The sequence below is a fragment of the Volvox carteri genome (assembly GCF_000143455.1).
Source record: "Volvox carteri f. nagariensis unplaced genomic scaffold VOLCAscaffold_18, whole genome shotgun sequence".
NCBI classification, from domain to species: Eukaryota; Viridiplantae; Chlorophyta; class Chlorophyceae; order Chlamydomonadales; family Volvocaceae; genus Volvox; species Volvox carteri.
In genome coordinates this window covers 1,495,215-1,516,508 of record NW_003307561.1, presented here as the reverse complement: position 1 = coordinate 1,516,508, position 21,294 = coordinate 1,495,215, and the positions used below count along the sequence as shown (strand labels likewise).

General features: G+C 54.6%; 3 protein-coding genes across 3 annotated transcripts in view; 2 read left to right on the top strand and 1 right to left on the bottom strand.

Moving 5' to 3' along the window:
- Window positions 1-6,169: 6,169 nt before the first annotated feature.
- VOLCADRAFT_31307 (uncharacterized protein) lies at window positions 6,170-12,785 on the top strand (the record flags this gene model as incomplete). Its single annotated transcript, XM_002950418.1, has 4 exons — window positions 6,170-6,462; window positions 7,234-7,330; window positions 12,044-12,245; window positions 12,628-12,785. Coding segments are annotated over 4 exons (750 nt in total), but the record flags the coding sequence as incomplete, so codon positions are not given.
- Window positions 12,741-16,459, top strand: VOLCADRAFT_81085 (uncharacterized protein; the record flags this gene model as incomplete). The annotated part of the gene is made up of 7 exons (XM_002950417.1): window positions 12,741-12,983; window positions 13,340-13,462; window positions 14,034-14,168; window positions 14,651-14,749; window positions 15,052-15,185; window positions 15,742-15,902; window positions 16,350-16,459. The coding sequence occupies 7 exons, from the start codon at window positions 12,741-12,743 to the stop codon at window positions 16,457-16,459; spliced, it is 1,005 nt and encodes a 334-aa protein (XP_002950463.1).
- Window positions 16,460-20,566: 4,107 nt separating this feature from the next.
- Window positions 20,567-21,294, bottom strand: part of VOLCADRAFT_90863 (uncharacterized protein) — a gene marked incomplete at both ends in the record, with an annotated part of 6,996 nt that continues 6,268 nt past the window's right edge. Inside the window, 2 exons of the mRNA XM_002950289.1 lie at window positions 20,567-20,576; window positions 20,760-21,060. Coding sequence (XP_002950335.1) covers window positions 20,567-20,576; window positions 20,760-21,060 — 311 coding nt within the window. The remainder of the gene's footprint in view (window positions 20,577-20,759; window positions 21,061-21,294) is intronic.

Here is a 21,294-nt window from a genome sequence, read left to right as displayed (position 1 = left end):
TTTATGAACTGCCTTAAGACCGTAGCGAACATGTAGGCTCTTTGGTGGCGTTTTGAGTACGACAGCCGCTCTGGAAGGGGATGTCAGTTTGTATGTCGCCATGCGCCATGAGGCGCCTTCATGGTTTTTGATGCTGGCGCCGCCGGAACCACTGTGGGCCGTGTTGTGCAAGAGTTTTCCTGGGATGGGGGGGATAATGTTCAAGGAGCTTGGGGGCTTGTGTACATGGGATTGCGCGATATGTGTGTGTGTGTGTGCGAATGCGTCGTGTGTTTGGGCATAACGCGTGTTCGCGCCTTCTGCCCTCTGTCCGTTTTACTAATCCGAACATGCGGCGATGCAAGTACGACATGATAAGTACGACATGCACGTCAGGACCGGCGCAATTTTGCTGTGCGACCGATGTGGATGACCACTTTAGCCGTTTAGCCGCCATCATCATATCATTTATTTTCAGTCCTAAAATCCCCCGATGGAACTTAGAGATCTCAAGAATGAGACTCTTGAGTCCTGTACGGCTCAAGGGGAGTCCGTTTTCCGGGTTTGGAGCTTTTTACTGGGAAGTCATGTCGTCCGCCATCAAGCCATCTACGGTGGTGCAAATTTTACGGATGCTGGTCGGTACATAGTCGCAAGAAATATCACAAGCATTTTCATGGCTCTGTTCTCCTTATGCTGGATTTCAAATCTATTTCTCCGTCGAGGCGGCAAAACACGCGATGAGTGCGCGATGATGAGCTCCGAGAAACGACGGGACGACGGGAAAACAGGATAATAATAATAAGCCACAGAGGGCCGGTGTGTTATCGGGCTCTGCTACGGTGCGAAGCGGCGGCCTTCTTGCTCGCCGCGGATTGGAACACATCACCCCGGGAGGAGTCACGGACCCGCTGCTAGTAGCCGTGCTGTCTGGACGTCTGTAGTGTGCGTGTTGGTGTTCGGCTGTGTTCGGTCGTGTAATCCACGGCAAGTGACAGGTTTCCCGAGTGTAGTGCGGTGGTGGGCGGGCAAATAGTGATGCATGGTTGGATGGGCAGCGCTGCCCTGAGACTTCCATTCCAAAAATTCTTGACCGGTTTATTGTATAGTTTTGTGGGGTTGCTGTGCCTCGCTTGTGTGTGGGGTGTGTTGTCCTCGTAGATTGTTTGCGTTTTTGTCGTACAAGCTGCACGAGCTTGTACGGCCCAAACAAGTCAAGTGGCTCACGACGAGCCGCCGAGCTGGAGTGCACAAGGGTGGTACACGATGCGTTCATGGATTAGTGTCTGGTAAGTAATATTGAGGTGCTTCTATAGGTCGCCATTCGGTTGCGCATGTATGTACGTACGTATGTATATATGTATGTATGTGTGTATCTTGCATGGCAATCTGGGCGGCCTCTTCGTGGAGGATAAGTAAGTGTTGGGGAGTCCGCCAACGGCACGGTCTTGGCCGTGAGAAAAGCGTTACTGGGTAAGGTGGAGTTGAAGCCGTACACCCCCACCATACCGCCATTGAGCCGCCACGATCAGCATACAGACCTCTTGAGGAGGTGCGCCGGCTTGGCAGGTCAGAGAGACAAGTACCGGCAGCTGGCAGCTCGCGGGTGGGCGAGGCTTGCAGAAGGGGCGGCATCAAGCGCGGTGGTTTTGCGGTTGTGGTTGCGGTTGTAGTGTGGCGCTGTTGGTGTGTGTGGTGGTGCTTGGTAAAAATAATGACGGCGTTGATAATAAAAACTGAAGTACTTGCGTGTTGTGATTTCCTCTGATGTCAATGATGACGATGATGCGAACCGAGTAAAATTGAATCAGGTCGGGATGCAGGGCAGCACCAACGGAAGTAGGACAGCTACAGAAGGGCACGTGAGTGGGTTTTGTTTTCCATCGAATGCCTCTCCCCCCATCCTACCCACCCCGGTATCGTCGACACTCTCGAGGGGTCGAGAAGGGCCACTTAATCTGACGCGGCCGCGTCGGCAGGTCTGTGTGCGGCCCCCGTTAACACCCTCCAGCTCCTTTGTCACCGCCCCGTCCTGCTCCACCTCCTCTAACCCCCCTTTTAGCTCTCACATGCCTGGGCCGCTCCCCCGGAGGCCGGAAGCTGAACCTGGGGTATTATGGAAGGGACTGTGTGTAGTGTTCAATACTTGCGCGTGTGTGTGTGTGTGTTTGCGGATAGATTGTTTGTAGTAGAGGGGCCTGAAAGCAACGCTTGCATGTTTATGGTAGGGAACTCTTAGAAGTATAATGGGAGGCGACCTATTTCCCGGGACGCGCCAGCCCCCTCATATGCCCTAAGCGCTGCCCTCGCTGCCGTTGATCTCTGTAGCCCATCCTCCCTGTTGCATCCCCTTGACAGCGCAGCGGGGTGTGTGTTGTGCCTTGCTTTTAATAACAGAGTTGGAAAGGCGTTGAATGAATCGTTTAGACGTTGAAGAAATTTGCGGATAAGGCTACCTTTTTCTCTTTCTCTGTCTCTCACACACACACACACACACACACACATTCTCCCTTCCTCTCCCCGTGTCCCTTCACCTGTCGGGGGATGGGAACTCGGGGGCTCAGCCGGCGCGAGGGTGGTCAGCCCTGCGGGGCGTGGTGCAATATGTGAGAGCACGTGGCTTGGCTGTGGCGCGGCGCTACGTTCAAGGACGGCTGTTGTAGGGTGTATGAGCTTTTTTGCTTTTTGAAACTCAATAATGACAGCATCATTATCAACAATAACAAAAACTTTAACAGCAGCTGTTGGGTGAAGGAGTACCGGGGACTGAGTGGACGTTGAGTGTACCAAATGTTTAGGGTCGCTGTTTTGCATTAATGTTGGGAGTGAGGTTATACGTATATGCTGTATCTCTATTTGCCACAAATTGGTGAACGAAGAGACCGAAATAGCGTAAGGTGCTTCGAGCTACTGCCGCTGCTGCTACTGCGCCGATTGGGAGATGGGGAGGCGAGGGAACGAGCGGGGAGGGGGGAGGGGGAGACCTGGCCGTTATGTGTTATTTCGGGCTACTCCATCCGAGTGTAAAACAGAACAATGCCTACCTCGCATTCCGACGAGAAATGGAAGGCAGGCCTCCTACTCTACCCAAGTTAAAACAGGTCCTCTACCCTCTAACCTCTACACTAAGTTTAACAGGTCACCTTCCCGGCCGCCGCGCCCTTAGCAGCACGAACAACAACACAAATCAGCTATCATCGTCGCCGGGGTCCCATCAGAGCAACAGACCCGGCCATCCACGACATTGCATCTTGCTTGTTGCATAATTTACTTCCCCTCCTAGTGGCAAATCAGGCTTCCTCCGGTATGCACTTCGCTGGCAACACCTTCTGCGCTTATATTCGCCTAGACAATACACAAAGTGTGGCAATGAGGGCATATTATTAGGGTTGTCGGGTGCTCTGCTCTTTGGGCGTTTCCTAACATTACAGGGTTGGCCCTCTGCACGTCCTCTGCGTGAAATGGGAGGACCGGAATTTAAAGCTCATTAGCACAAAATGACAGCTCAATATATACTTAATCAGGGCATACGGTATCACTTTCCTGCGCGAGCCAAGTCCACAAGAAGGCTCAATGCTTACTGGATTTGCGCTCGCCGCTGGCCAGGTGTGAGAGCTGAACTGGCTGCGAGAGTGCCATGGTTTTCTATGTGTGCGAGTAGGAGTGCCGAGTGAATCAGGTTTTCAGAGCTCCTGGACCCGTTCGTCCTTTTGCGGTGCCGTACAATTGCTACCCGTACAATTGGCACATGCACCCACGCCTCCCAAGCTCCAGAACCCTCCCTGGCGTTTTCGTGTGCAATCCGCCACCAGGCATTGGCAGCGCAACAACATTGTTATGGACTGGCCTTCCATGCCCAGGGCTTGGTGCCAGCACCTACGTCTGCGACCCGGCTTTCCTTCTGAGTGGAGGGTGGAGTGGAGGGGACTCTTGCCGGTTTGAAGGTATATATCGCTGAGACGTGTTCGTGCTGTACGGCAATCCCGTTGTGGTAAGGTGGTGCCATGCGGGGCGCGCCAGGGTCTACATTTCCCCCCCCTGAGGCGGTTGTTGGTGGTTTCCGTTGGTGATGCTGGTGGTGGCGGTGGTTGTTTGCGGTTGCTCTGCGTGTGCTTGCTGCGTGCGTGCGGTGTCTGGCTCTTTGTCTGTTTCGGCCTAGGGCCTTTTCCACTTCCAGCCGGCTCTGATCCCACTCTCCCCCTTTCCTGTCTCAAGGCTTTCTACCCCGTTTTTACCTTTTGATTGCCTTCGCGCTGTTTTCATCTGAGAGGTTGCGGATGCAGCTTCTCCTCCTTCCCTTTTCGTGGAGTTTCGTGGTGTGCGCTGTTCGGCGTGTGAGCTGTGTGTGCTTTATCAAGTGGGTAGCAGATAAATTTCGGCGCTGGTTCAGGTTTAGGATTGTTTCTTCATTCCCTAGTCGCGCTCTTTCTCTGGTTACTTCTGTATATTACTTGGGATTAGAAACAACCGCAATCGTTACGGCTAGGTGGCTAACAACGCTTACACGTTCCGTTTGGTAGTCGAAATCAGAAATATTAAATTGGAAGTCGCTGAGGCAGTACACCGGCGGCTCCGGTCTTGTCCGTGCAATGCAGCAGCCGTAGCGCTATCAAATGTGGAGTAAGTCCGTTGTACGGCGTGCCTGCCGGTCTCCCTGACCCATGGAACCAGCCATGACGGCTTGATGTACCTACGAGGTGTTTAAAATTTAGTATTCGTTGCTCATAATAGATACTCATGAACAAACAAAGGCGCTTGTCGCTAAGCTCGTCCTTCTCCCGGTGACACGACAGTTGGTCAGGGCAAGCGTCGCGCACCCGCGAACCGAAGTGAACACGGAGTAGTAGATAATATAATAGAAACATATTACATGGATAATTTGAGGTTAGCATGAGAAGCTTCTTACAAAAGATGAATTCTTGCGTCAAGCCTGGTGCGAACGAGTTCCAAGACAAATCCAGCGTTGACGAAGTAATGGCCACAGTTAAAATGTCACATACAGAAACGAATGATGATCCGAAGGTATGATTTGCATCGCAATTGTGCTGGCTAGAGATGCAGTTGCTGCGACTGGTTAGTTGCCGTTCGGGACGTGTTGCTGCCGACCCGAGCACAATGCACTTTGTGCAGCCATGATCCTGACATACAAATGAATTAACATTCGATCATTTCAATCCACGACAACGCTTTGCCTGCGTACTGGCCGTCTGCCTCCCTTTCCGACTGGATGTGGCACAATCGCACAGGGCTGGAGCAACAGCGGGGCAAGTAAGAGCAATGCCAGCATTCCAAAGCTTTGGGGCAAAAAGCGTCAGGCAGTGGCAGCCGAATCCAGTGTTGCCGCTAAGGTCACAATCGTGCCAAAACCTGAAAGAACGAAGGAACTCATCGGTAAGCGACTCTAGCCGATCGTCATTGTCAGTAAAATTCATGCAGCTATGCATGATTGGGGACAATTCGTAATGATTTCTACTGGTCGCTTATGCTGTATTGCCTGCAAGGATACGGCATGCGAAATGGCTTTCCTAGCGCTGCTGGCAATAGACTCTCGCACAATGGAAACACTTCAATTTTTCCTTTTTGTACAGTTTTGTGCAAGTTCCAGTCAATTTTCAATCAATTTTAGCATTTCCTCTAGCAGCCATGCGGCATCAGTTTTGTTTCGCGACGAACCTTGCTGTCTACTCTCCTTTTTCCCTTCGAAATTCCATCCAGCCCCGGCGCCCACATCCATTACCCATAGTGCTTTACCAAGCCTACACCAATTGTGTACTGCAGCGCAACTGTCCCAACCTAGTCCCTGGCTCCTCGCCAGTCTCTCCCAACCTGTTTTTTCCCAGGCGGGCTGGGCTCCCACACAGCCAACCCTCCCTCCCTGCAGGACCACTTTAACCAGCATTTTATCGACCACGCAAATAGTCAAGTTGAGCAACGCTTAGTTTATATTATATATAAGATCGACCTATCATAAGACAGCGGTAACGCAAAAGATCCGTTCTTCGTTCGTCCCGTCAACCAGCCAAACCCGCCTCCCACATGCCCCTGTCGCCCGCGCCCAGTGTGCCGCCTGCCCCGCCCCACGAAAACTACACGTTACACTGTCCAAGTCTGCATCTGCATCGCATGTTTTGAGATTTTACCTTCTGTTACCGTACGTCTGTCCATGTTTTTGCGCTGCCGTCCTGCAGCCAAGGCCATCGATGAAAACATGCTATTCCAAGATATGCCTTCCGCAGCCCTGGAGGTCATCATCGATTCGATGCACTCAGTGGAAGTCCCCGCGGGCACGGATATCATCCGGCAAGGGGATCGAGACGCGTCGCAGTTTTACGTGTTAGAGGCGGGCGTGTGTGAGGTGTGGGTGCGGAGCGGCAACGCGCAAACTGCCAAAAAAGTGCACGTGTACAGCGCCGGTAGCAGTTTCGGAGAATTGGCGTTGCTGTACTCGGCGCCGCGGGCGGCCACCGTGAAGGCTACCACACGGTGAGGTTGCTGCACGTCATCAACGTGTGTACTGCAAGGGCAATGGCGGGCAACAAATCCCTTTTGCAGTAGGAAACCCCCCCTGGAGAGAGAGCTTTCAGCCGCAGCCCCCCGCGCCGCTGTATCGTGTCCTCCCGCAATAGCCACAACAGTCCAAACATAGACGGTTTCATGGCACTTACGAAAGGGGGAAAGGACAAGGGAATATTGAGCATGTACGGGGCCAAAAGACTGGAGACGTTGGACAGGCGGGAAACGGTTGTGGCGATGTGGTGGCTTGGTTGTGGTTGAGATGCGTTGCACCTGATGCCGGTTGGGTTCCCATGTCGACCCCGATCCTCTGATCCCGGACCCCCGCACCAGACCAACCACTCCACGGCAGCCTTTGCTGGCGGGCTGGCTGGCACCCTGCATACTGTGCGGGGTCACACCAATAATCCCTTGGACTGTATTTGGATAAGTTCGTACCAGTTCTGATTTGTTAAGAAAGCGATCCATCCGGATCCAAAAGGGGGTATCTAGGAGATCATGGGACCTTCTTGTAGCATTAGACGCGATCGTTGTCGGCACCCACATCTTGTCGTCCTACCGCCCGAAACCGGCTAACAGCTACAAGCGCTTTTTAAAGGCTCGACCCTTTTGCCGGGCTTTGCATCTTATGGGAATTTTTGCTTGCGTTTTTGTCGTCGCTTAAACACCGCTAATAATAATCTTTCTGCTGGCGCCTCCCGTCCCCCCTCCTTCTACCCCGCAAACACTACACTACCCCAGATGTGTCCTGTGGGTGATGGAGCGCAGTGTCTATAACGCCGTGAAGCGCAACTTCACCCACGAACAATTCGTCGCACGTCACAATTTGCTCGACACGGTGAGTCGGTGGGGCGCCGTAGACCTTGACTGAGGGTCCTCAGACCCCTCCGATGTACTGCGTACGGCACTAACATGTGGAGTTCGGTTGCGATCCAGAAAACGGCAACAGGAGGTTTGTGCAATACATTTTCTGATGGTGGTGATGGTGGTGATGGTGGTGATGGTGGTGATGGTGGTGATGGTGGTGATGGTGGTGATGGTGGTGATGGTGGTGATGGTGGTGATGGTGGTGATGGTGGTGATGGTGGTGATGGTGGTGATGGTGGTGATGGTGGTGATGGTGGTGATGGTGGCGGTTGTCGTATGTGTGGAAGCGCGTGTTATTGTTATATATTATGACCTGGACCCGCGATCAGGAACTGGCGAGGACGGCTGGGTGCGTGTATATGTGTGTGCTTGTCGCGGGTGGGTGTACGCGGCCTGTGACGGTGGCTGCTGCTTTGTGCATGAGTTTGTGGCCGTCACGAATTTGCCAAAACCCAAAGCGAGTAGTATCATCATTCTGTGCGGGTTAAGGTGTGTTGACATCACTTTAAAATCCAACTTTCGGACTACGGCACAACGAGGAATATATTCTGCACCCTTACCTTCAGTCAACCCCCAGCCGTCTGTCTACCCACCATGACTGCCTGGTTGCGGGGTGACTGGCTTCCCGCCGTATTTAACACAGAGCCGACCCGGCCTCACCCGTTCACACCGGTCCCATCTCCCCTCCTCCCCCGCACACCAACCTCCGCAGGTGCCGGCACTGAAGAACTTGTCCAACCACCAGAAGGCTTTGCTCGTGGATGCGCTTACACAGGCAAGGCGCGGCGCGGCGAGGGTGGGGTGACGGGACGCGGCGGCTACGGGCCGTGGCAAGGAAGGCAGCTGAAAGTTGGGAACAAACAGAGAGTGCGGGGTGTTGGGCGTGCAGGTGGCCTTTGATGAAGAAGGAAACGTAGCCTGCGTGCCCAACTCAGGCGCTGTGTGGACCTCGTGATGTGATTATACATTATGAATGAAGAAAAGTAATAGTGAGAAAGAGAGAGAGAGAGAGAGAGAGAGAGAGAGAGTGAGTGAGTACGGCTAATGGGGCCGTACGTGTGGCGACGGTCATAATGTCATCCGCTAAATAGCGGAATGTGGCCCAATTCAGGGACTGAAATAAAGAGCGAATTGACATGAGGAATGATTTATTGGGGTTATTGGAGAGCGCGGGGCACAGGTATGCGTTTTTGAGCTCACCGCGCAGGGAAACAGCGCAGTGATGTGTGTGCATGGAATGGTGTTGGAATGCCTTGAATCGCGTTCCCCCTGTATTGTAGTACGTACATACGCGCACGGGTTTTGGACGAAGGGGTTTGTGTGTGGGGGGGGGAAGATGCATTGAGCCAGCCGTAACAGCTCCCGTCCACCCTTACTTTATCACTGCCAATTGCCAACCACTAACCACCAACCGCCTAAACGAGCTTCCACTCCAAACGCGCTTGTACGCAGTCGAACCACCACCGCCCCGACCCCTTCATCGTTTCAATTTTTCTTCATGTACGAGTCCACGTAACTGCCTGGGCCCATTGCTGGCCTTTCCCACTTCCTTCTTTCCTTCCATGTTTTCCTGATCGTCCACACCACACGACCATCCACGTTCTTGGCGCACTTCCCTAAACTTTTCGCGTCTCCAGCTCTTCGGAAAAGTGGTTTTAAGTGCCGTGCCTAACGAACTTCCAACCGCCAACCGTCCACTGCCAACGGCCGCAGGTGGAGTTCAAGCCCGGACGCCACGTGTTTCGCCGTGGCGAGCCCGGCTCGGACTTCTACATCGTGAAGGAGGGCACGGCGCTGTTGAAGGACGCAGCCGGCAATGTGTTGTCACGGTTGACTGTCGGGCATTACTTTGGGGAAAAGGCGCTACTTGACCGGGAACTGAGGGCTGCAGATGTGGTGGTGGGTCAGGGCTGGGCTGGGGTGGGCTGAGCGACGCTAGGGGAGATCGCGGGAGTGTGTGTTTGTGTGTTTTGTTATGCATGCTTCATCAAGGGAAATGCGGTCCAAGGCGGATGATGGGTCGCAACGTAATCTTTGACCGGAATGGAAGTTAAAAGGGAACGACCCCCGGGGAATGCATAGCGCTGCGGTGTTAGGGGGAAGAAGAAAAGGAAAGCGCCGAATCACGCCCATGATGAGGTGGGTGAGGGTGTTAGGGGCGGCAATGTTTTGCCATGGGTCCATGGGTCCATGGGGCTGTTGGGGGTTCCGAGCAGCTGGAGGGAATGCGCGGGGGAGTACGGCCCTCCTCAGTGCCTCCACTATGATCCCTCGAGCCCTCTCTTTCCCAAACGAATGCCCTCTCCCCCCTCTCCACCTTCCCTACACCTTCCCTCCCTACCTTCCCTACCTTCCCTACCTTCCCTACCTACCTTCCCTACCTTCCCTACCTACCTTCCCTACCTTCCCTACCTTCCCTACCTTCCCTACCTTCCCTACCTTCCCTACCTTCCCTACCTTCCCTACCTACCTTCCCTACCTTCCCTACCTTCCCTACCTTCCCTACCTACCTTCCCTACCATACCGCATTATACTCCCAGGCGGAAGGCAGGTTGGTCTGCTACTGCCTGTCTGCTACAGCCTTCCAAGACCTCCTGGGGAGCAAAGAGGAGATCTGGAGGTTCGAGCGCCTCAAGGCGGTGCGTGCGTGTGTGTGTGTGTGTGTGTGTGTGTGTGTGTGTGTGTGTGTGTGTGTGTGTGTGTGTGTGTGTGTGTGTGTGTGTGTGTGTGTGTGTGTGTGTGTGTGTGTGTGTGTGTGTAGCAGCCGCTCACCTGACGGGACGACTGACAGCGCGGAAGCGTGGAGTTGTTAGTCCTCACCGATGCGGGAAGAAGTCCAACCAAGCGGCAAGCACTAGCGTACATATACGTGTACGTAACGATTAGAGACGGCGGCAGCGGAGTCTTGAACTCCGAACACCTAGTAATGTGATACGTCAGTGTCTGGCCAGAACACCCCGCCCGGGTAGCTTATATCTCGGCCTACCTGCCGGAGAATCCCTACTACGGACTTTGCCGTACTAGGATAATGTTGGTGGGGCCCGGGGCCCCATCCCGTTAGATTCGCTTACTAACAACTGCCCAGTTCGTGACATGTGACGAAACTCGGAACATGTACGAAACTTGAGTCAAATCGTTTGACAAATTAACAGTTATTGTTAAAAGTAATCGTTAAAATATTCTAAGGGAAATGTAGCTTGCTACAGTGTGTATTATGTTCGTGCATGCAACCTCGTGGACGAAGGGTTATAGCACGTGGCGAAGGGCGAGGGAGAGACGGATGTGGATACGGACCGCACCATGCACACACACACACACATACACACACACACATACACACACACATACACACACATATATGTGCACACACACACACAATATTACACATACCTTCACACACACCTGAGCTCACCAACCCATCGGCCATTTCCACCACAGGTGCCGATCCTGTCAGCGCTGTCTGAGCGGCAGTTGTGGCAGTTGTCCCACGCCATGCAGACGGCCAGCTTCAAAAAGGGCGACGTCGTGTTCAGGAAGGGCGAGCAGGGCGACATGTTCTACATCGTGCAGTCTGGATCCTTTGTGGTGGTCGATGGTGGGTCCTACAGCTGGCCGGCTTTTAAACCTTCTCCTTTCTGTACTGCACCGCCGTGCCCTGCCCTTGCCTCGCTCTACCACGCCCTGCCCTGTCCTGCCCTGCCTCAATCTGTCTGCCCCCGCGCTGCCCTGGCTCTGCTTTGCCGGCTAATGCCCCTAATACCAAAACCTGGGACTTAGGAAAAACCCAAACTTCACATCATAATGTAGATGGTTCTCATTGTCGCTCAGAGCCCCGCCCTGTTCTCCCCCGTCTCCCCCAACCAGCCAGTTTTCTCCAACTGCACGGAAAAGCACAAAGAGGTCGGCCAGAGGGCTACCTACCCGCACCGCGCCCAGTTTCACCGGATTGCACCGGGCGCCTAGCACCTCCACCGCCACCCCACCCCACCCCACCCCACCCCACTCCACCTCAACCCACCCCACTCCACCGCACCCCACCCCACCCCACCCCACTCCACCCCACTCCACCCCATACCCCAACCCAACCCATTACAACGTCGAACCATTCTAACACCACACTAAAGCTCCACACATCCATCCATCCATCCACATATTCATCCAACCACCTACCCCTGTGGGGTGGATGGTCCTCCAACCTTAGAGAATGACAAAGAGCTCGCTACGGTCCGGGAGGGCGGCTGCTTCGGTGAGCTGGCTCTTCTGCGGTCGGATGTGCGAGCCGCCACCGTTAAGGCCACCGCTGAGTCCGCAGTGCTCACAGTGTCCCGGGAGCAGTTCACCAGGCTGCTGGGGAACCTAACCCAGCTGCGCAGCATCTGGCGCTTCGAGGTGGGCTTAGGAGCGGAGCTTGTGACGGCGGGCTTGTGCGGGGACGGGATCTTGCGGCTGGCTTGTGGTGGGCTTGGGGGAGTCTGCTTTTTGCGGGGCCTTGTGCTGAACTAGGCTGCGCTGTGAAGAGGAAAGGTGAGGGGAATCAAAATCATATTTTTCTGGCCGTGTGGCAAAGAGCCCGCGGGTATTCTCGGAGCCTAGGCCAAGGAGAAGAAGCTACAGCTTTTCCCATACACACACACATACACGCATGCTATTTCCCTCCGCCCACGCTGTTCCCCTTCCCCCGCAGGCCTTGAAGAAGGTGCCCTTGCTGAGTGCCCTTGACAACAACACCCGATCCACCCTGGCAAATGCGCTCCGCTCCGTTACCTTCAAAACGGGGGAGGATGTCATTCGGCAGGGGGACATCGGCGACCGCTTCTACATCGTAGAGAGGGGCGAGCTGGGTGTGTTCAAGGACCGGCAGGGACCCATCAAGACGTACGGGGCAGGTGCGGGATAGATGCGGGAGATAAAGACATGTGTATCCAGAAATGCGTATTGTGTTTGTCTGTGCCCCCGGGTTTGGGGAGGGCAGCAAATTGAGCGGGGGGGGTTCCACTGCTACACTTCATACGCTGCTGCATGCTTCTTTCTTCGCCGACGGACACACACACACACACACACACACACACACACACACACACACACACACACACAAAGGGCGAAGTACGGCATCGGGCACAGATAGTCCAAAAGTTCCTTGACAACTTGCCCATGTCATTACTCGTTGGCTTTCTTCTCCTTTCTTCTCCTCCCCCAGAAAACCTCAATCCGGTTCCTAAAACCCTAAAACTCGCCCCCCCCTTTACACCACCCCCCGGGCTGGCTCAGGTGCCTACTTTGGTGAGCTGGCCCTGCTGCGCAATGAGCCCCGGGCAGCGACCGTCCGCGCCGCCACCGACGTGTCCCTCTTAGAGCTCGACAGAGGCAATTTCCACGAGCTGATGGGCCCCTTGCTGCCTGTCATGACCAAGGAAGCGGAGGCCTACCTCCGGCAGGGCGCCAACTGGAAGCCGCAGAACAAGGCATTCAACGTCGCGGACGCACAGGCCGTGGCGGTGCTGGGCGCGGGGGGCTTCGGACAGGTCCTGTTGGTGAAGTATAAGGGTAGCTATCATGCCTTGAAGGCGATCAGCAAGGCGTTTGTAAAGGAGCAGGGGTTGGTGGAACACGTCAAACGAGAGAAGGTGGGTTTAGATGGGTGGGAGGGCGGGTGGGGGGGATGCAAGCGGTTGGGGTGTATGGGTGCTCTGTGTGTCTGTGTGTGTGTGTGTATGGAGTTGCATTACCCTCCAACGATGTGACGGGCCCATACCTGGCGCCCGGATGAGGGGGGCCCCCAAGGAGCCAATTGAAGACTGTCCAAATAAGGCAGACATGAATGCTGCCATGCTTGTAGAGTTAGGTCAACTTGATAAGCCAAGCACCGTGCCCTTCCCTCTTTTTCCTGGCTTCTGCTTCCCTCTTCATGAGCACACCACCGCTCTACCACCACCACCACCACCACCACCACCACCACCACCACCACCACTTCCATGTGCAGGAACTCATGTCGGAGTGCGACTCTCCCTTCCTTGTACGGCTCGCGGGTACGGCAACGGATGACACGACGCTGTACATGATGATGGAAGCGGTCATGGGCGGCGAGCTCTTCGCCTACCTACAGGCGGGTATATATGTTTACTAAATACCCCTGCGCAAATACACCCTAGGGTGAATTCATGCGTTTCATTGATAGATAAGTTATCGCAGCATGCGGTCCCTGTTGCTCCACTCAATCACTTCATCAAGGCAAATACCGGCAACAACAAGAAAACTGTGACTGAGCGCGCGCGTCTAATCCAAAGCTTGTCTGGGCGCTCTCGTCACGTTACTTCACGTTACCCCGTGGAGGCGCAACCCGCCCGCCACGAAGCGCCCGTTGCCACCCCCCTCTCACTCCAATACACCCAGCCTGCCCACCACCGTGAAACCGTGTCTGCCAGTCCCCCGGATCTTTGTTCCCTTCTCATTGAAATGCATCACCGCATATACGGTGTATGTTAGTGTGTTAGTGTGTTAGGCTTCTGGGCCGCTTTATCACATATACGGTGTATGTGACTAAGCTAGGAGCGATGCTCTTCCTTCATTGTCCGGCTGTCCTCTGGTTGGCGACATTGAGGAACCGTGTAAGGGCCACAAGCTGAGTACCACACCCACCGTTGGCCAACCGACTCCCCAATCACCCCCCAATGCAGACTCGTACGCGGCCTCTAGACGAGAACCACGCCCGCTTCTACGCGGCCTCCGTTGTCCTCGCCCTGGAATACCTCCACGATAGGGATATGGTGTATCGGGATCTCAAGCCCGAGAACCTGCTCATCGATCTTCAGGTGGGCCTCCTGGTCAGCGTGTGCGTGGTCGTGTGTGTGGATGGAGATGTTTGTGTGTTTTATGACTTAAGGTTCGAGCGTGCATGTGTATGCGTGTATGTATGTGTTGCTGCACTGCGCATCGTGAAGTTGACGGGTGTCCGGTACGTGCATGGGTGTGGGGGTGTCGGAATGGGTGAGCTGGGTGCGGAGGGGACACGGCAAGTTGGGGCTTGTGGCCCGGGTGGGGCTTGTGGCTGGGTTGTCTGAAGACAGACAGATGGCCGAAACATCCCGTCCCCTGCCTGCTCGACACGGTGCTGATACTAAGATTTGAGTTCCAAAGCAGCGGAGGGTCGCCACAAAACGACGGAAAGCAACAAAAGCAGGCAGCATTTGACGAGTTCCCGCTACCCAGCGAACAATTACATGTCCCACCCATCCACGCACTCGCCAACCAAAAACCTCCCAACTAACCAACCAACTAACCAACTAACCCCCAGGGGTACCTCAAGGTAACGGACTTTGGCTTCGTGAAGCGGCTACGAAAGGGCACCAAGACCTTCACGCTGTGCGGGACACCCGAGTACCTAGCACCAGAGGTTGGAAGGGGGGTTGGAAGGGAATAGGGCAGTATGGCTTTTGCGTATTTTTATTGAACGACTGATCCGTGTGTATCCGTGCGTATGTATGTGCGTGTGAAAGCGCCCTTAAATACGTCATCCCTAGGGCTGCTCCAGCGGTTTCATTTGAGCTTTAATTTTTATCCCTCTTCTGACTCCGGACACTATTCCTCACGTTTATTAGCCAGCCCTCATCCTAGCCATCACCCTCAATCCTGACACGGCTCGATCTGATCTGGTCCCCATCCGACCCGCTTTGATCTGATGGCTTAATCCCGAAGATTATAATGAACAACGGCCACAACGGCGCAGCGGATTGGTGGGCGCTGGGTGTGCTCATCTTCGAGCTGTGCAACGGCCTGCCGCCTTTCATGGATGATGACCGGTTGGCCATGTTCAGGAAGATCTGCAACCGGTGCGTGTGATGAGAACGACAGGGGGGCGGCGGCGGCGGCGGCGGCGGGATGTAGCAAGAGTTTTGTTTGTGCGGTGCGGGGGTGATGGAACAAGCTAAAAAGGAGGTTGGGAGAGGGAGGGAAGGGCGGATCGACGAAGCGAGGGTGTGAGGGAGGCAACGAGAGGGGGAAATGGCGCCACAAAGCGTCACCCAGCGGCCGCGGGGATGTCGTGCTGGGCGGAAGCAGGAGAAAGGAGGGGATGCCGGGCTGCGGCAAACCCTCCGCTGCTGCTATTCCTGCCGCTCTGCTTTTGCAGCTGCTGCGGCTGCTGCTTCTGCAGTCGCTGTTGCTGCTGCTATTGCATCTCCGTGAAACATTTTTGTCTAGGCGCAAGGGTCTTTATAGATTTGCATGACCAGCTCACCAAGCGACTGCCTTTGTGGTGCTATGCGGTATGAGATACCCTAAAAACCCACTCACCTTTGCCCACCCTCCCACTTCCCCACCCTCTCCCTCTGCCCTATCTTCCCTCTGCCCCACGCGCTCCTCTCCTCCCCCCCGCCGTGTCGTCAGGGACCTTACCTTCCCCAAGCACTTCTCGAGCAACCTACGTCATCTGATTGAGAGACTGCTGGACCCCAACCCGCTGTTTCGTACGGGTGCGGGCCGTGAAGGGGCCGCGGAGATCAAATCACACCCTTGGTTCGCAAACTTCGACTGGGATAAGTTCCAAGGTGGGGCTCGGCTTGGGATGGGTTTTAATCGGTTAGGGTTTTAGGGGTTTTAGGTTTTAACCATCGGTTTTAAGGTTTTAAGGGCTTTCAAGAGTTTTCAAGGGTTTTCGGGATTTCCGTTTTTACGTTTTTGCTGAGGTGGAAAGCGACGGTTCGGTTGTTGTTGATAGCATAGCTCTTGCGGGCGAGCAGCCCAAGGAGTTCAGAAGATCAGTAGGCTGAGAGAGGACGGAGGGCAGGGCAGCCGGCCTTCAATCGCCGAATCCATTCCCCTTTAAACGGTCAATTAGTTAAGATTGGTTAGCTGTTAGACTTTAAACATTCCTTATGATCCGCCTGGGACGCTGCTCGGCGTTTTTCGCACCTGTGTGCGGGGATGGAATCCTGTTCTTCCCCCTAAATTCCCCCTTTTCCCTCGCACTCCCATATGTTTGTCACGTTCCGCAGCCAAGCAGCTTCCCGCGCCCTACATCCCCAAGCAACCCTCACACGCGGGTGACACCTGCAACTTCGCACCCATGCAGGTGCGGGATACCTGCGGACGTAGAAGGAGATGAAGAAAAAGGGTGTTTCGTATCCCCTTTTTTGTTGCGTGTTCGTGTATGATGATATGCACATGCACCCGTAGGCTTCTATCGCCCCCTTGTCCCTCCTACTGCCTCTCTGCATTTCTATCCGTTTTTCTTTGCCTCTGCTTCCGTTTGCCTGTCTGTCCTTCTGTCTGTCTGTCTATCTGTCCTTCTGTCTGTCTGTCTATCTGCCTGTCTGTCTGTCTGTCTGTCTATCTGTCTGTCTGTCCATTGGTCTGATGAGTGATGTCGCCTATCCGGCTCTCGCCACACCCCCTCAGGTGGACACCAAACAGTTCCGGAACAAGGCCTACAAGAGCAAGGGCACCTTCAAGGATTTTTAAGTCATTAGCGAAGACGGAAGACGAACAAGAGGGAAAGAGGGAAAGAGGAGGATGAAAAACTGGCGAGTGAGGACAGCAGCCGGCTGCCTGGCAGAACTGGATTGCCCTTGTAGCGGCTAAACCTCGAATAAGTGGCTGTAGCGGCTGCGTGACCGTAGCGGATACATGCCCTGCTATCCACCCTGCTGCCATAATCCCACCGCAACTTAAACAACCTCCAACGCTAGAACCCCAAAAGGATTTCGGGAGCTTTTGCGCAGGCGGCCGGTCATAAAGCTCGTCCTCCGCCGTGTTATCGGTGTTGTCGCTGTGTGTTATCGTGGCGCACAGGAGTTTCTTAGGGTTTCTTTACCTGCATCCCTGGTGAATTAATGTCGAGAGCCGTAAAGCAGGCGCGGCAGAAGTGTAGTGTCCAGACCTACTGAGGAGCCCAGGAAGACTTCGGGACGGGACAGGCCCTGAAGGGGGGCGGCGGAAAGAAGGGGATTGTCGATGTGCGGCGGTTTCTTGCTCGAGGCTGACGGACTTGAGGGATGATGGGAGGAGACCTGAGGGGAAAGAGGATGGGGATTAGGGACAGCGATAGGGAGGTCTTTCGTTGTACAATAATGTTCGAAGTTGTGTAGGCTCGGCCCCCTGTGTGGGCAACTCCCATGGGCTGAAAATCGAAATGTGGGCAGCTGTGCGTTCTTGGCTCTCGGAGCGGGTTTGGGTATGAAGGGGCCGGCGGCTGAGGATGACGGTGGTGGCGGTGGTGGTGGGGTGTTTGAAGGTGTTTAGGAATCGGAAGTCCGTGAGGGAGGGAGGAGGAGGGTGTACGGAGGGAGCTGACGTGTCAGAACGGGACTCGACGGCGTGTGTGTGCGGCACCAGGGTGAACGACTGGGTTACCCCGGTGAGGAGCAAGACCTGTGATGATGTCCGCCAGCATGTCGAAGGGAGCATTGGTTTCACCACACGCAAAGCGCGCGTCTGTGTGTGTGCGTGCTGTTGCCTGTGTGCACGTGCGTGCGTGCGATGTACATGTGTACGTTATCATGTATGTACTTGTTACATATCGTTCCCTTTGGTCGTTAGTCTCATTTATCAATTGCTTTGTCCGAAGTGCGAGGTAGGATGGTGCTTACAGAGGCGATCTGGCAGCCCTTGAGCCCTCGGCTCGTATTGGGCGTTTTGCAGGTACGGGGTACGCACCCCCACGACTATGTAACACACACACGTACATACATACATACATACATACACATACATACACACACATACATACACATACATACACACATACATACACAAATCGAACCGGGCCTGTCACTGGCCAGGGCCACCCATGTGTACGTATGTACGTATGCGTTTTTATCTGCGATGACGTCATACGTTGTGGAGCTTGCGAACCGAAATAGAAAAGGTGAGCGGTGAGGTCCAACGTCGAGATTCTTTTCATGCTTACGACCGGGTGCCGTAGATGACTCGGGTCAGGTGCTTAGATGTGTTTTGCGATCGGCAAGAAAGGCCCTGAGGGATGATATCCCTAACCAAGCAAATACGGGGTCTTATATATAAGCAGCAGGCAACCCTGTCCTGCCTGCACGGTGGTGCCTGCATGGTTACTTACTTACTTTGGGCGCCTTGACAGTCTTTCGGGATCCCAATGGTTTCATCCTAGATGTGAATGCTGCAGGCGACTGCTGCTGAATGTCGTACAGATTGTCGTACACTGGCAATGCAACCAATCGCAGTGCCAGCTAGTTGGGCTATGTAGGTCGGTCGGTCTGCCCAGCAGCTCGGTTAGGCTCGCTGCACCGCCATTGTATGCACAGCGCCGTCTGTGCGCTGACCATACGGCTTTTCACGACCTCGTGGCGATGACGAGCTAGAAGCATGCGATGAGGGAGTCGAATGAACCTCGGATGTGATGGAGTGATAATGTAATGTGTGTCTGCACCTGCAGCGACCCGTGATTACCTAGGACAACTCAAAACGATATCAAAGGTTGCACAGTACGAACGGGCATGTGCCATGTGTTTGCGATGTATCTGAAGGTGTAATCCGGGGAGTAGCGCAGCTTTGCTTCTCATCTCCAATCCGCCCGCAGACCGCCGTGCATACCTGCTTCGGCACCCCATTCGCTAATTCACATGTTGAATGGTGAAAGCTTATGAGCTGTACGGAAGCCAAAGTGCCGTACGTTTACTTCCGTACATGTATAATAATGCTGTAATCATCAGATTCGTAGCATGCAACCCCCCCCGTAATGTACGTTCATACGTACGTACATACATACGTATGCATTATGTATGTATGTATATGTATGTATATGTATGTATATGTATGTATATGTATGTATATGTATGTATATGTATGTATATGTATGTATATGTATGTATATGTATGTATATGTATGTATATGTATGTATGTATATACATATGTATGTATGTATGTCGTCGCACAATTGAGACGCCCACATACAGCTGCTGTGGTGGGACGAGACGACTGCATTACACTGCCAAGAACCCGGGGATAACTCCCCCTCCTCCGTTCCCCCCGGGGCCACACATTCTGCACTGGGCTCCCCCGCGGTTGTCTTTCCCTGACACCAAACTTTTCCCGACACGAAACACACACGCTTACGCCTCTCGCCCCGCTCAAGCTCCCGAAACAGAAAGTGTAGCCCCCACGGGAAACCCCTCCGAAACCCGCGAGACAGAAACCCCCGGCAGTGAACCGAAGCGCCCTCACCAGGGAGCTCCAACTGCGAGTGAAGCCCCAGAGCGCCACCCGGGCAGCCACCCACTGGAAACCGCCAGCGCGAACATGGTGAGGACCCCGCCACCCCTGCCGTACGTGTTCAGTCTCCGACCTCCTGCCTTTATGAAACCTCCCGACCGTGCTGAGACCCGTGGGTCACGATTCTTCTTCGTACCGCCATTCTGCCGTTGGGTCCGGTACGGTGACCCGGCAAAGTGCAGGACAATGCATTGCGACTTCACCAGTCCTGCAGCCCCCAGGTAGCACAGCAGGCAATAAGTGCCGCTCACTGCCGTCATCATCATCTCTTCAAACACACCCATCCACCCCCCCACACACCTTCACACCTCGCACACACCCTCCACTAACAACGGACTTCCAAATGCTGCAGCTGCCCCCAGGAGAACCTCCCCTCTACCGCTACCGGCCGCCCACAGCCCAGCCGCCACCGCCTGCAAATGCCGTCCGCTGCCGTGCCAGGTAATACCGCTCCAGGGGTGGGCATCGCTGCAACTCAACTTCCCACAGCCGTTCCAAACCCCGCAACCACTCCCGCTCGCTAAGCTGCGGGTGATGCTGATGTTGTGGATGGTGGCTATGGTGGTGAGGGTGAGGTCCTATTAAAGGAGCTGAACCGGGGGTGGCGGCGGCTGCGGTGCTTGCCGAGGGGCTGCCCAGCGACAGCGGCCGCCGCGGCATCGCCAGCAGCGCCGCGCGCAGCGGCTCCAGCAGCCCTGGAGGCGGCCGTGAACCGCATCGTGTCGCATGACTACTATGTGGCCTGCATACAACAACAGTATGGTTTCTTTACCGGTGGTGCGAAAAGGTGCCCTTCCGGAAGGGGCGCGAGCCGATTGCTAACTGCTTGATGTTGGGATGCTGTTGATACTGTTGATATTATTATTGCTGCTGCTGCGTTATTCATTTATTTATTTATTTGTTGATGTTGTTGATGTTGTTGTTTCAGGTTTCCATTATGTATGGCAAGACCGAGTGGCAAAACCCTCAGTGCAGTCTGGGGACGTTGGGGCGTGAGGAGGAGGGGGAGGAGGAGGGGAGGCAGCAGTTCCACCCAGCACCCGCTGGTTCTGTGAGTCACTTGACTCAGCTGCAGTATGTGATTCTGCCAGGATGTACGTTTCCGTACGGCTCAGCAAGGCATGTACACACAAACAGCAACTTAGAGCAGTAAACGTACCTCGGCAGGGCCCAAAAGTGCAACACCCTGTCATCGCTATCATCATCGCCATCGCCATCATCATCGCCATCATCATCACCCTCGTCGCCATCAAGCAACTCCTTTCGCGAATGACCCACGGGTCGGTCATCCTCCTCCTCCTCCTTTCCCTCCTCGTCGTCGTCCGCGGCCGCCACCACCTGGCGCATCTCCTCACTGCTGCCGCCGTCGTACGCGTTTTTGTCTCCGTTCCAGCTGCTGCCGTGGCCGCCGCCGCCGCCGCCGCCGCCACCCAGCAGTCGCAAGACGTCAATGGCATACCCTACCAGTGGGTAGTGGGGGGGTCCGGGCAGGGTTTGTAGGTGGAAGTTTAGACAGTTCTGGAGCTCGTGGGGTAGGTCTAGGTAAGGAAGTGGTTAGAGGTATTTCTGGCCAATCGGTTACATCCGTACCCCGTCAGCAAGTGCCTCAGCATATGTCTTATGCGTGTAAGTGTGTACATGAGTGTAAGTATGTGTACGTGTAGATATACACATACTTACACTCATGTACACAC